The 15,515-nt window shown below is 40.3% G+C and overlaps 1 protein-coding gene across 5 annotated transcripts in view; it reads left to right on the top strand.

Moving 5' to 3' along the window:
* LOC117502014 (receptor-type tyrosine-protein phosphatase U-like) overlaps nt 1–15,515 on the top strand; it is a 689,797-nt gene that overhangs the window by 661,474 nt on the left and 12,808 nt on the right. For all 5 annotated transcript variants that reach the window (XM_034160998.1, XM_034160995.1, XM_034160994.1 and 2 more), the window contains one exon: nt 5,197–5,322. In XM_034160998.1, coding sequence (XP_034016889.1) covers nt 5,197–5,322 — 126 coding nt within the window. The remainder of the gene's footprint in view (nt 1–5,196; nt 5,323–15,515) is intronic.

Below are 15,515 nucleotides of genomic sequence, written 5' to 3'. Positions count from 1 at the left end.
AACGCTCATTGTAAAGGGGTGGAGTTTACTGTCCTTCCCTGGTGTGTGCTCATGACAAAGACTTTCCATTAAATACGAAAAATGACCATCGACTGGTTGAAAAGTTGCACTATCTTTATGTATTTTTGGACAAGTCACTTCATCTACATTTTCCCAGTCCAACCAGTGGACCGGACGGAGCATCATGACTGCTGACGGTTCACTGCACATTTCAAAAGCAATTTAATGCTGCGCTTTAAATATTCAACAAGTCTATTTTATTCACACAGATCATCAACAGTGAGTCATTCTCACTCCGTTTCACACGCTCAAAGGGATACCAGTGCTGCAAGTGATGTAGCCAATCAGTAGTGATTTCCACAAAAAATAAACACGTAATGTGTTTTCCTCCTGTTCACAGAGACAACACGTAGCCAGGGGGGCGGGTTGAAAGACCCCGGACTTCCTTACTTTCCAGATTCCATCCTGGACATGGCCTTGTCCAATATTCTGGGATAGACACCTGCCCCACCCCATCAGCTCAGCACATCACACATGTACAGAGTCTTTACTGATAAACTCAAGAGTTTAGAGAATTACATTTTGGTCCCTACGTTCTAAAGCAACAGCTGCACCCTGCTTGGTTCTGCTCTCTGAGGTTGAGCTCATCGTGTTGGATGATTTCTGTCTCCAGAGCGGCTGTGCCTCTAAAGAACATATATCACCTGAAGAAGATATAGAGAAAGCAGAATGTCTGTACCAATTTCCTCACAGTTAAAAACCTGTAAGGCACAAAGTAAAGCTATAGAAGCAAAGTGTAGCGTAAACCAAAAAGCTGCCACTTTGGTCCACTTAGCAAGACAGTCCTATAAGGCAATTCCACCTCTCCAACAAATCATAAAGCTGCCTGTAAGACTGTGTGTCCTCACACACAGTGTGGAAACCTGAACACTTCAGATTTTGCACATCATCCAACCCACTTGCTGTAACACTGACTTCTTCAGAAAACAGATTGCAGTCACACATAAAAGGGATAAACTCATCACATTATTAAAACAAGGACACAAAACAAAATGTATTGCATTCATTAAAAAACCCCACAAACGTTTGTCCCTTTATGCAAAACTACCTGAAAACAAAACAAATGTTAATAGACCAACCAATGCAGTTGTCATTTTTACACACAGCATTCATGTTGTTTGCCATATTTTCTGAATAATAAGTTGGTGCACAATCTGAAAATGTCTGTGCACTGACGCTCCCCATCCAACCTGATGGAGCTTGAGAGGTGCTGCAAAGAGGAATGGACCAAACTGTCCAAAGATAGGTGCACCAAGCTTGTGGCATCATATTCAAGAAGACTTGAGGCTGTAATTGCTGCCAGAGGAGCATCAACAAAGTATTGAGCAAAGGCTGTGAATACTTATGGACATGTGTTTTATTTGTTTTCTTATTTTTCATAAATTTTCAAAAAAAAAACTTTTCATGTTGTCATTATGGGGTGTAGTGTGCGGAATTTTGAAGGAAAAAAATTACTCCATTTTGAAATAAGGCTGTATCATAAAAAATGTGGAAAAAGTGAAGAGCGGTGAATACTTTCTGGACACATTGTATTACTGAAAAACATCGCACTGTGGTTGTTATCATTGTTATTCTTATTCATTCCTGTCTTTCCTAGGAATCAGAACATGAAACAAAATAGACTACACAGTAAATTTTGCAGAGTAAAATTTACTCTGCTAGGATAACATTCGGCCCTGTCCAAATAGAGTTAAATATGCTCTATCCCAGTGCTAAATAAACTCTATCACAGTGTAAAATCAACTCTTATTGGAGTAGAAACACTTGATTTGGTAAGATGGTAGCTCTGATTTCACTCTATAATAGAGTGTATTTTACTCTATTTAGACTGGGACCAAATGTTATGTCAGCAGAGTAAGTTTTACTCATCAAAAATGACTGTGCATAATAAAATAAATGCCACCCATTAAAGTACACTACAAACAATGCACAAAACTCCCAACAAGTGCATAATAAAATCAAATGACATCCATTATATTGTCCAAGGTGAGTTTATTTTTCCATCTTGCTTTTTTCTGGAATTTAACAGTCCTCATGTTACACACCACAAGCTGTGGGCTTCCTGGCAAAATCTACTGTTTACTTCTGCATATTGCTGTGGGCTACCAATGTGTCAGTGGACTAAAATGAGCAGTATCACTGCCATTATGAGGGAACGTCAGCGATGCCATTCTGGCCATGTGGTGTGTGTCTCTGGCCATAATCCAGTACCCCAGCTGCTTTTCCCTTGGCTGTGGCAGGTAGATGGCTACTTTTGGGAAGGTGGGGGGTCTGTCAGTCTTCTGTCTGGGTGGTTGATCGTTCTGTGGTGTTATGGATGTGACAGTGCACAGCACCAGTGCATGCTCCCAGACCTGACCTGTTCTCTGTGGTCTTCACTGATTCTAAATATTTGGCACATAGAGAACAAACCAACCTACAGGGGTTCAGGTTGGTTTCCATGATCCTGTCACAGTGAGAAGAATGTTTTTTCATTTTTTCATTTAACCAGGGAAGTCCCATTGAGATTAAAAACCTCTTTTCAAGGGAGCCCTGGCCAAGATGCAGCAATAAAAATGTAAAGCTTTGTTGCTTCATTCAGTCTTTATCCTGTGACATTTTTGGTGGTTTGCCAGACATGTGAAGCATCTTGGAAAACACAACTCAAAATTTTAAATAAACAGCTAAACAGGTGACATACATCCGTGCTCTCTGAGACCCATCGTCACCACCTCGTCCAGTCCACAGTACAGATACACCGCAGCATTCAGTCTGACTGTAAATACTTACACTTGTAATTTTATAATTGCACACATGCAGGAAACAAAGAATAGTTTGTGAGTTTAAAAAGTCCACCACAGCAGCAGAGCTGTCAAGAGATGAGCTGTGACGCAGAATGCTAAAGTCACTACTTGCCTACAGTCTCACAAAACCAGGCGTCACTGATTTAATGAGCTTAATCTGCCAGACTCTTCCTTGTGAATGTAGCATGTAGGCAAAAGGTGATAACGATACTGAAAGAATATACTGTGCAGCCCTCGTATGTGTTCGTCTTGTGGTTGGTCTGCACTGTGTGCATACGGTGCATTGAAACAGTATTCAGCCCCTTGGACTTTGAAACATTTCAATTTGCTTGTGCTATTTCGAACACAAAAAGTAATCCAGGCTTCTCTATATTAATATATTTATAAATTATCCTCCTTAAACTGAAACTGAAAGCAAATCTCTACAACAAAATTCAATAAAAATGTCAAAGCCAAGATAATGGGTTCCATAAGTCACGGTCCGCTTCTGTATGTAAATCATCAGGTCTATTGCCAGTTTTCTTTAGACAAGTCAGAGGATGAACACATGAACATTTCCAAGGAATTTGTTTTACATCAGTTATTAAGAAATACAACCAGTATGGTACTGTATGATAAATCTGTTTGGAGCCAGATGTCAAAATCTGAGTGTCCATGTAAAAGGTGTTCTGTGTGGCATTTGCATGTTGTCCCCGTGTCTGTCTGGGTGTCCTCCAGGCACTCAGGTTTCCTCCCAAAATAAAAAAACATGCTTTAATAAAATTTGTAAAAGCCCAAGGGGTGAATACTTTAGCAAAGCACTGTATCTGTGCAGTGAATTCATAATAAATTCATCGATGAATAAAGAAGTCAGTAGAATGGCCTTTAATCACTAAAAGCAATGGGAAAGGTCACCATAGTTTTGTCCAGTTCTGGCTTTTTTTTTAATGTCATTGACCAGGAAATGAGAAATGTTCCATATTGTGTAATGGTTACACAGATGATGCAGAAAACAACAATGATGGGAGATTTATTATTCCACACTTACAGAAAACACATTGCACTGCTTTACCTCAGGGAGCTTTGGTGGCCACTGTCCCCTGCACATGCTCACAGTTTGGCTCTCGTCTGTGCACATTCCAGAAATCCTTCACTTGTATCTGCTTACTTGACATGACTGTGTGCCTGGCACTCCCTGGCTTAAATAGACAGACTTTCATGTGGAAAAGTTCTAACGTGTTCCATTTGATGTCAAAGATCATGAGTCCACTCGTGGCAGCACAGTTTGGTGAGAAAAAGCAAATGCATGATGTAACCACCGTTACTTAACTCGTGTTTGTAAAAACCAGGAAATGTTTGCTGATGTTCATTTCTGGGTGGATTTAAATTCATAAATAAAGATGTCTGCAGATGTTTTGGTTGCTTCTGGTTTAACAAATGGTTGCTATGGGTGACAGGCCGTCATCCACTTCCCCGTCTTCTTCAGATAAGCTGTGGGATGTGACACACAGAACAGCGAGCAGCGATCGTCAAATGTCTGGCTTTTCGCTGGTGCACTGAATCCTGGATTCAGGGCGTCAATTTAATTTGCACAGGCTGTCATTGTATTACCACGTTCTTATCGCCCCCCCGCCCTAGCTGTGTTTGCTGAAGTGTGGGTTTGTTCCGCCGTCTCCCTATCGCAGCTCTGTCACTCTGTCATGTTAGATTCTTTCTGAAAGTTTCCACAATGCCTGTCAGCTCCAGCGTGTCCCTCAGTGTGTTTTTTTCGCTCCTCCTCGCTCCCTGCCAGCGGTGCACGCTCACTTTAACCTTGTGAGCTCAGCTGCCTGTCTGCATGTATAAATATTTATCCCCCCACCCAATGTCACCTCTTAATACCTTTCTGTCACTGTCACATCGTACTCTGGGGGTCCCCGGCGTCGCCGAGTCGCTCCCTCTGTGTGCTTTGCCTCTGGTTGGCCGCAGGAAGTGTCTTTGAAGCTGCTTTGATTGGAGACCTTGGCTCAGTCGGCTCTAAACCTCTCGGCTACCTTCCTCTTTATCTCTCCGCAGCACAGCCAAGGTCTCCTGCTCCGTTTATTTATAACGTGCTCATGGTAATTATTTACATTCATGAATAATTCAGATGAAGTGACCGGAGCTTATGTGAGAGATTCTTCTTGGCAATGAGTGTTTTGTTATTTTTCCCCTTAATTTAATTTGCAGTTGTCATTCTTAGATAATCACTATCATTTTGGCTAATTGTCTGCACGGTCAATGCTCAAGTGTCTTGTTACCGGCCTTCGACATCACTGGATGGCAACATAATTTCTCCTTCCTGGAGCATGTTGGGGATAATGACTTCTCACCACCTCTTGTTTCTTCTTCTCAGCCTTGTCTGCAGTATTGGCCTGAACCAGGGCTGCAGCAGTTTGGGCCAATGACTGTGGAGCTTTTGTCCAGGACGGCTGACGATGATGTTATCATCCGTCTCTTCCGGGTTCAGAACATCACCCGGGTAGGTGGACGCATGGCAAACCGGACTTTGTTATTTGCAGCATTACCACTCCTGCATTGAGAACACACACACTGTGTACGACAAGAATATTTCATCGTGCCACAAACTTTTGTGTGTTGTTGTCACAAAGCTGCATGAATGCGGGAAATCTGCCATCGTGGACAACAGACACTCACAGTGACTCGGGTAGCTGAGCCACTGAACATTCAGTGAAAACAGTCAGTGAAATTACAATGTTAAATGGTTGTAATCAAATCTCTTTGGTTGCAGAACAACACACCTTTACTAAATGGACAATAAAATTCAGTCTGAGTGTGACTGCAGGATGGACCCAGATAAACATTTGAACATACTATGAAGCAAGTAGGAAATCTGGTGCTACTGTCAAGTTTACCTGAAAACAATTGGTGCCAATTTTTTTGTGAGAGTAAAGCATAAAATTTAGTGTTAGGGGTGATGGTGAACCAATCAAATCAAGAGGTGAGGCGCTTTTCTTCTCTGCTATCAGTACAACAATTAATTTTCGATTCGACCGTTAAGGGGAAATCTACTGACGGTGCCAAATCAGATTCTTATTTTTGTTTTCTTATATCTTCTGTATATCTTGCAAAACGTTAGCTTTGATAACCAGTAATCCACTAAGTGAAAAGTTAACTTTTATAACGCAAAACCAATAAAGTCCTAAAAAAAATTAGCAGAAGTTACAGCTAATCGCTAACGTTCAGGATTGACTTAGCAAACTGTCAGTGAACTTTAGTGTTGCAGAAGCTTCTGAATAAATTCAATGCACCATTTGTATCTTTAAACACCCTGTCATCTGCTGCAAAGACACATCACTTATTTTTCACAGTGGTAGTGTAGATCAAATGCAAGGCACTTTCACTCATGGTTTCATTTATAAACAGACTAATTCCAGACAGTTTATCAACATAATTTTTACAAAGTGAAAATAATAAGCAGTCAAGAAGAAAGAATAAAGAAGGTTTGAGTATTAACCCAATACAGGCACCAAAAGGCATTACGGAAAATCAGACTTGTCTTATCACCCCCCCTCCCCATCAAAATGCATAAGACGCGGCCATTTACTGGATGAGCGTGTGAAAAGTGGCCAACATGTTGAGTTACACTTCACAAACAAAATTTTCAGTTTTGCACATGCTTTTTGTTTGTTTGTTTTGTTTAGTTTTTTTAAACCAAATCAGAAATTTGTGCTTTTTGATCACAAAATGCGCGTGCAAATCAAGGACTATTTGTAGATCAGCCTCTGTGCATTTGCAGGTATTAATGAGACAGTCCATAAATAAATGTCTCTTCACTTAAAAAAGTAAAGGTTTGCATGTACACGCTGTCTTTTACAGCAGACACACTGCCATTCATAATGCACTGAGTTCAGGGTTTGTTTTTTCTTCTTCTTATTGTAGTGCATGTTAGTTTAGGAGTGTTGTTAGTGTTATAGATTTGTTGTGTTTTTATAGTTCAAGGAGTGTAGTTAGTTTAGTGAAGTTATGTTATGACCATGGGTGAAAACGATGTTCTGATTTACCTCTTCTGCCACTGTCTGAGCTGTGGCATGTTGAAGGTAAATGACTTTGCCGGCAGCCGGCCCGCCTCCTTCTGCTGAGGGAGGGGCGGGGCTGAGGCAGCCTGGCTGTTGCAAAACAGACCAGAATTAACGTTTGGTTTTAGGGTTTACAAACGTTTTTGACCATTCGGTCTTATTCACTTTACCAGCAAAGAAATGTTAGCGGACTGAAAGTTAGCGGAACTAAATTTAGCGGAAACTAATTAACTAATCTGCTGATGGTTTTTAAAATTAGCTGAAAAAAATGATCCGCTAACAAAAAAGTTAGCTTCGCTAATTAGCGGATTAGCAGAAGTGTGCCCCCCACTGAACTTACAGTTTAGAAACTCTCACATTTACGAGGTCTGTGAGAAAAGTATCTGACCTTTTTATTTTTTTCAAAAACCATATGGATTTGAATCACGTATGATTGCATCAGACAAGCTTGAACTTTTGTGCGCATGCGTGAGTTTTTTCACACCTGTCGGTTGCGTCATTCGCCTGTGAGCAGGCTTTGTGTGAGCAGTGGTCCACCCCTCTTGTCGGATTTTTATTGCGAATAAATGTCTGAACAATTTGGAGCTTTGCTGCATCCATTTTTTTTCCAGAAACTGTGAGAGACCTCCAGGTGGACACCGTTCGGAAAATTAATATGGCTTTCAGGGACGATTTTATGGGGATTACACAGATTAAGGAGTGTTACTGCCGCTTTAAGGACGGCCCACAACTGCTGAGAGCGCGGCGCGCTCCCAGCGCCGATCGACATGCTCAGACCCCGCTGAAACAACCAGATCATTTCCAACGTGAAGGCTTTGTTGATCCGGGACATCGTCTGACTTTCACAAAAAGGCAGGAGACGTGGACATCAGCACTTTTTCGGCACATTCCACTGTTACAGGAGGGACGCGCCACGGAGCCGTTCATTACACGGCACAAAACCACCTCCATGTTGGTCTCACAGGATGGCTTTCAGGTGGATTTCAGATGGATTCCGGTTGCTTTTCAGTCGTGTGATTATCCGATTGTGATTGTGCATGAGCTGGACATGCCCCAACATGTCCTGGAAGGCTTCATCACAGCGTTGCTTTGCGCCATGCGGCTCCACCATGACGCGCGGAACTCCTCCGCACGTCTGTCTTAATGTACTGAAAAAGTGCTGATGTCCACGTCTTTTCATAATTCCTGTGCTAGTCAGACGACATACCGGATCAAGACAGCGTCCAGTTTAGAAATGAACGGCACATTCCACTGTTACAGGAGTTTTTGTCATGGAAAAAAAAGCGGAGGGACTCACCACGGTGCCGTTCATTACGCGCAGTGGTGGGCACACTTCCGATAATCCGATAACAGATAATTATCGAAGATAATGTTTTCTTTATCGGATTATCTTTTTAGATAACTTTAAAAACCATTATCGGACCAATTATCTTCCGATTAATCTTTGTCCGATAACTTTTAAACCGATAAACAAAATAAAGCTGAACAGCGACAAGCATTTTTAAAATTAGTTTAGCACTCACCTGTTAATAGTTTTGTAACAGATGCACAGCTATAACCTTTGCAAACAGAAGAGAGCCACTTGTATAAAAAGCATCTCAATCCTCTGCAGACAAAGGAGAAACAGCCCCAAAAGAAAAAAAAAAACATTTTCTTTAACATCATACCAATAAGCTGGCGATATCACCTAAGTGATCCAGAGGCATACATTTTTAACTTATGGTTCAAATTTTAACCAAACAAATTTTGGACAAGTTATTTAAAATTACTGTCATGTCTGAAGTTTTATTAAGTGAAAATATCAGATATATGTTTTAGTTTTAAAGTAATGTGCTAATTTTTAAGGTTTTGTGAGCACATCCTGTGACCCGGAATGCGTTTTGGGTGGGATAATGTAATCTCAGTACATCATGACAGAACAAATGCATTTCAGACACTCTGTTCAGGCTCCACGGACAACAGCATTAAACTCTAGTGCCTGAAACTCTCTTGAATATATTCTCTGCGTTTATAGATGTTGGTTTTATTTGCATTTGTTAAATTCCACGCATTTTAAATGTAGTAGACAGGGATTACTGTATCTGGAATTTTGTTTTCAAGGCCTCTACTGCCATCTACTGGTCAGTAATGTTCACTAAGCATGTGGGAACCAGTAGATAGCAGTGTTCAATTTATTTTGACCCCGGTTATGTCAGATGATTATCAAATCAACTTTTTGGCTTTGCAAATGGCTTTTTTTTGTGTGTGCAATGAATATATACATATACATTATACAAGTTTCACTCTTTTTTTAATGGAATTACAACCTTACTTCTTTTTCAAATTCTCCCATTTTTTGCATCCAGCCTTATTTCCTTTAGAAATTTCCTTGACAAATAATATCAGTCTATTAGGACGTCAGGTGATGTGTTACACATATACATGTGTGTGTATATATTTTCCAATTTATTCCCATTGATGAAACTTTTCATTTTCTGCCTGAAAGCTTATTAGATGAGTGTGTTCAGGGCTCCGTTTGTTTACAAAATACCCACACGTTACAGACCTTGAAATCCAACAGCAGGGATTGATATTATCCAAAGATTCATGAACATACAAATTAACGTGCTTACACTTTATCATGATTTTCTGCGTTGTGAGACATAAAAGTGTCTTATCGTAGCGTTCGTGTGTATGTGCATTATAACGCAGCGCACGAGCGACGTTACAATATTCTTCAGAATGACAACATACGCAACATGCATCCAGCAGCAGACACGTTGCTGTCATAGACAACTGCCTGTAAAGTTTTTTGGCAAGTTATAACTTTCTAAACAGCGTAATTTGTAATGAAATTTGTGGGGCTCTTTCGGCACCATGTTTGTTTTTTCAGAGACAGCAGTAAGCTCCTCCTACCCCTGCGAACAGAGGGATTTGTAGCCTTTTGCCTTCCCCTTCGCCTTGCTCCAAAAAGAGAGACTCAGCCAGTGTTTAGCAGAGGCACTTTTACCCAGAATCCTTTGCCATCTGTCTGTTTGTTACAAACTTCAGAATTAGTGCATTATTCAATATTAAAAGATATATGTTATATGTTAACTTTGTACAAACGACATAATTGACATTAATGGAGTTATTCTATCTGTATTAATGTTATTTATAATCAAAACCATAAGTCAGCATAACTTTATTTTTCAAGACCTGCGCCTGACCGGAGTGTCGTAATTGATAGAGAGTTGCCTTTATGGCTGCTCTCGGAGTACCTCTGTGCTGGGAGCTCTGTAGTAAACAAGAGCTTCAGCAGGGGCCAAATGTTGAAAGAAAAATGTGATCTCATTGTTGGGGTCTGTTGTTGTTTTTAATATTATTATAAGCTATTAAATTTGTTCTACTACTAGTTGTAGATGTGTCAGAGGTAATATTGGAATTTATCGGTTATCTGTAACTTCCATTACATTTTTGGGTGGTTTATTGTTTTATCTTTATCGAAGATAACTTTTCAGTTATCTGATTATCTGTTATCAAAGTTAATTTTTTGGTTATCTGTGCCCACCACTGATTACGCGGCACAAAACCACCTCGGCTTTCAGGTGGATTTCAGATGGATTCCGATTGCTTTTCAGTCGTGTGATTATCCGATTGTGATTGTGCATGAGCTGGACACGCCCCAACATGTCCTGGAAGGCTTCATCACGGTGTTGCTTTGCGCCATGACAAAAACTCCTGTAACAGTGGAATGTGCCGTTCATTTCTAAACTGGACGCTGATTAAATTTTAGTGGTGATCCGGATCACGATGCTAACATGTTAGCATGTCTATGGCATTTTCAATGTTAAAAGTTAGCATTAAGCAGTTGTAGCTGTCATCACGTTCGGGTGCATTTGTTTTCAAATTGTAATATTTCTTAAATTTATTTTTGATTATATATTAATAATCTAATGATTATTATATACAATTTTAGAGAAAGAGACAAAAGGAAATAGATCACTGTGCCAAGGAGGGAATCTCTTTAGGGTCAGTGACCCTATGGCCTTGTTTAGAGAAGTGTTTCATAAATGTTAAAAAATTCATATTTTTGCAGTTTAGTTGAATAATAAATTGAATTTTGTCTCTTATTTGTTTTTCTCTATAAGCACATGCAATATCAATATCAGTGCTCAGATGACAGTAACTTCTGGGAAAGGTGCAAGTTGCAACAAACTGTGATGCCAAACGCTAAGGATACATGCTATCCAGTCAGAGCAGATGAAACTTTTTTTTACTACTGAGCAAACATCATTGTTAGACTTTTTTAGGTTCAATGATTCCACGGTGTGTAGAAATGTTATGGCGTCAGTGACCCCATGGCCTTGGCAGAGGTTTGCACTCTCTGAGTGCTTCTATTTCATTAGTGAAACTGGCCACACGTGCACTCTTGGCCCGTGCATTGCTGGAAAAGGCCCATTGATTTTATGATGAGCGGGTCTTTTTGTACCAGGAGCGTTCCTGCACCAAGGCTGTGCTCCCCATATTTGTGTCTGAAGTCAAGTTCATTTAACAACTTGTAAAAGTGACTTTTCATACTGACATGATCTGGAGAAACTAAATTTTGAAAGCTCACACTCGGTGCAGTGTTTGGCTGTGCACAAATCTACACGTCATTAATTTTCATTCACAGTGATTTTTGTGCGCTGCCTTCACATTCCCGTTACACGTTGCACCGACTTGATTCAATAAAACATGTTCTGTTTGCCTCTTCATTTTACTGTCCTCATTAAAAACATATACAGGCTGGTTAGAAACTGAAATACTATTGTGTACCTCAAAATGTAAAATTTTCAATGTTTCTGGAAAAAAAATAGTGTAAATGTTTAGTTTTCTTATCAAATGAACTTTCTGCCTTCATGCTGGATATGGACAAGAAGACATGAGCACAGGCTGTGGGAGGTGTTTCCTGGCTCTGATTCAGCCCATTTATTATAACGGGGTTAATGAAGCCTGATAATAATATGATGATTCCGAGAGGTGACCCTGCCCCGACTGGCATTTGTTGTTCCCAGCGGTTGGGATGATTTGCAACATAATAATACTACTTTTAATAAAGCAAGTGCATCAGCAGTATTCCAGTGTTCATATTATTATCACACATAAGCACTGAAGAAACAGACATGGTCCAATTTGAACAACGACATGATGGAAACAGACTTAAATCTTGAAAAATTAAACTCTACTTCAGACAGGTGTTTTTTTTTTTTTGTCCATATCCAGTATTTCAGTGTATGTTTTGTGTTGATGTGTGTGTTTGTGGTGTGCTGTTAGAGTGACCTAGCCTAGCTCCAGGTCTGGTTTTATATGGTCACAACAGTACCGATCAGAGATTCCCCACAACGTCACATCAGATAACACGAACACAGGAAAGAAATTAGACTACAGATGACTGGAAATGACGTGGAGACACACATGAGTAGTTTTTTAATTTGGTACACTGTTAAATGGATTAATCATGAAACTGGAAAAATGTTCGTGAGAACAACGGAACATGTGTGTGTGTGTGTGTGTGTGTATGTGTGTGTGTGTGTGTGTGTGTGAGGCTGACACGCTGTCAGCTTAAAAAGGTGAGCCGCGCTGACACTGTGACATTCACAACCTACACACGTGTTTATTGACAAATCCTGAATGCAGGAAGACTGTTAAGATGTTCTGCAGCTCACCATCAAGCAAAAAAAAAAAAAAAAAATATTAATAATGATAAATAACACATTTCAATGTGCACATGCCCAAACATGTCTGCACTGGTTTTCGTTCAGAACAGTTACACAAATACACTATTTACGCAGCAGCCGGCCATTGTACACTGTGCCAGCCACCAGTCAGACATGCAGTTGCGCATCACATATAATGTGAACATGTGCATTCAGTAGCTCAGATCACATGGAAACCGGCTCTCGCTGCAAATGGCACTTTAATGTTGGAATATGATGCACCTGGATGACATTCAGATGATTGCGTTCCACACAGCTGGTGGCTCAGCTCAGGGTTGACTGGCACACTCCTGACTGATTGGCCAGCTCATGCTGGAATGCCCCTAATGCCAGGAAGCCCAGTGTAGTCAGCACCTGTGTGTGCACAGACAACCGCCTGGCTCCTTGCCGTATTGCACTCTGGAAGGACCGCAGTTCTGTGTGGCCTTGGTAATCGAAACTGGTTTATGAGCCAATTATCCTCATTTGGAAGTAAATCCTCGTGTTCCCTGAATATTCGCTCACATTTGATTACATCTTTTGCAAGATCCTCTGACTAACGGCTAACGCAGCCACTGTTAGTGCCATTTTATGGATCACTTTGCTCGTGCTTTTATATCCATCCATATAACTGCAAACATGTGGGTAGCTGTAGAAATGTGTGTACACCAGCCAAGATTTTTGCATGACGCACTGCACATTTCCACTGTAACTTTTGATACATCTGAATGTTAGCGTGGATATGGGTGTACGCCGGGTTATTGTGCTTAAGCACACTTTGTACATGAGGCCCCCTGGAGTTTGTATATTCTCCCTGTGTCTCTGTGGGTTTCCTCCCACAATCACAACATGCACATTTAAATCTTTATTCAGTTACGTATGACAAGTCATGGATGAAAACATCCAAATCACTGATATGTCCTGAAAAGTATTCACATCAGTCATCAAGAAATTCAAGCTGCATAATAATCTAACCACAGACAAAGTCAAGGACTCTGTGCCTGTGGCACCCGTGCGGTGCAGTTCAGGACCAAAAACTGTTCAGTCAAAACAAAAAGTTGCATATAAAGCAGGCAAGCATAAAACTAACTGAATGTTAAGCTTTTATACACATAAAAGCCCCCTGCCATCCCCTCATTACCCCATCCCCGTAGAGACGGTGCCTGCTCCCAGACCACCAATAACCAGCAAAAATCTATTTGAGCATAAAAATTCAAAAAGAAAAAATAATATAGCACCTTCAACTGCACCACAGACTAAAACAGTTAAATGTGGTCTATTAAACATTAGGTCTCTCTCTTCTAAGTCCCTGTTGGTAAATGATATAATAATTGATCAACATATTGATTTATTCTGCCTAACAGAAACCTGGTTACAGCAGGATGAATATGTTAGTTTAAATGAGTCAACACCCCCGAGTCACACTAACTGTCAGAATGCTCGTAGCACGGGCCGAGACGGAGGATTAGCAGCAGTCTTCCATTCCAGCTTATTAATTAATCAAAAACCCAGACAGAGCTTTAATTCATTTGAAAGCTTGACTCTTAGTCTTGTCCATCCAAATTGGAAGTCCCAAAAACCAGTTTTATTTGTTATTATCTATCGTCCACCTGGTTGTTACTGTGAGTTTCTCTGTGAATTTTCAGACCTTTTGTCTGACTTAGTGCTTAGCTCAGATAAGATAATTATAGTGGGCGATTTTAACATCCACACAGATGCTGAGAATGACAGCCTCAACACTGCATTTAATCTATTATTAGACTCTATTGGCTTTGCTCAAAAAGTAAATGAGTCCACCCACCACTTTAATCATATCTTAGATCTTGTTCTGACTTATGGTATGGAAATAGAAGACTTAACAGTATTCCCTGAAAACTCCCTTCTGTCTGATCATTTCTTAATAACATTTACATTTACTCTGATGGACTACCCAGCAGTGGGGAATAAGTTTCATTACACTAGAAGTCTTTCAGAAAGCACTGTAACTAGGTTTAAGGATATGATTCCTTCTTTATGTTCTCTAATGCCATATACCAACACAGTGCAGAGTAGCTACCTAAACTCTGTAAGGGAGATAGAGTATCTCGTCAATAGTTTTACATCCTCATTGAAGACAACTTTGGATGCTGTAGCTCCTCTGAAAAAGAGAGCTTTAAATCAGAAGTGCCTGACTCCGTGGTATAACTCACAAACTCGTAGCTTAAAGCAGTTTAAACATAGTCAACATTAAATAATGTTGACTATGATGCTGTATATTGAAAGATTGTATTGTTAAAAGGGGCAGAAATCATAAGACTTGTTCTTCTTTCTGCTCCTTTTCATTCTGGTATTGTGGTGCTTTTGTTTTTTGCTTTTCTGTTTTTCTTTTAAATGAATGAAATAAATATAAAAAAAAAAAAAAAAAAAAAAGATAACCCGTAAGTTCAATCAATCAATCAATCAACTTTTTTCTTGTATAGCGCCAAATCACAACAAACAGTTGCCCCAAGGCGCTCCACATTGCAAGGCAAGGCGATACAATAATTATGAAACACAGTCTACGTCTAAAGCAACATAACCAAGGGATGGTCCAGGGTCACCCGATCCAGCCCTAACTATAAGCCTTAGCGAAAAGGAAAGTTTTAAGCCTAATCTTAAAAGTAGAGAGGGTATCTGTCTCCCTGATCTGAATTGGGAGCTGGTTCCACAGGAGAGGAGCCTGAAAGCTGAAGGCTCTGCCTCCCATTCTACTCTTACAAACCCTAGGAACTACAAGTAAGCCCGCAGTCTGAGAGCGAAGCGCTCTAATGGGGTAATATGGTACTACGAGGTCCCTAAGATAAGATGGGACCTGATTATTCAAAACCTTATAAGTAAGAAGAAGAATTTTAAATTCTATTCTAGCATTAACAGGAAGCCAATGAAGGGAGGCCAACACGGGTGAGATATGCTCTCTCCTG

The sequence above is a fragment of the Thalassophryne amazonica genome, chromosome 20 (genome assembly GCF_902500255.1).
Source record: "Thalassophryne amazonica chromosome 20, fThaAma1.1, whole genome shotgun sequence".
NCBI lineage: Eukaryota > Metazoa > Chordata > Actinopteri > Batrachoidiformes > Batrachoididae > Thalassophryne > Thalassophryne amazonica.
The sequence above is the reverse complement of the archived record's forward strand: the minus strand, read 5'-3'. Positions and strand labels throughout refer to the sequence as shown.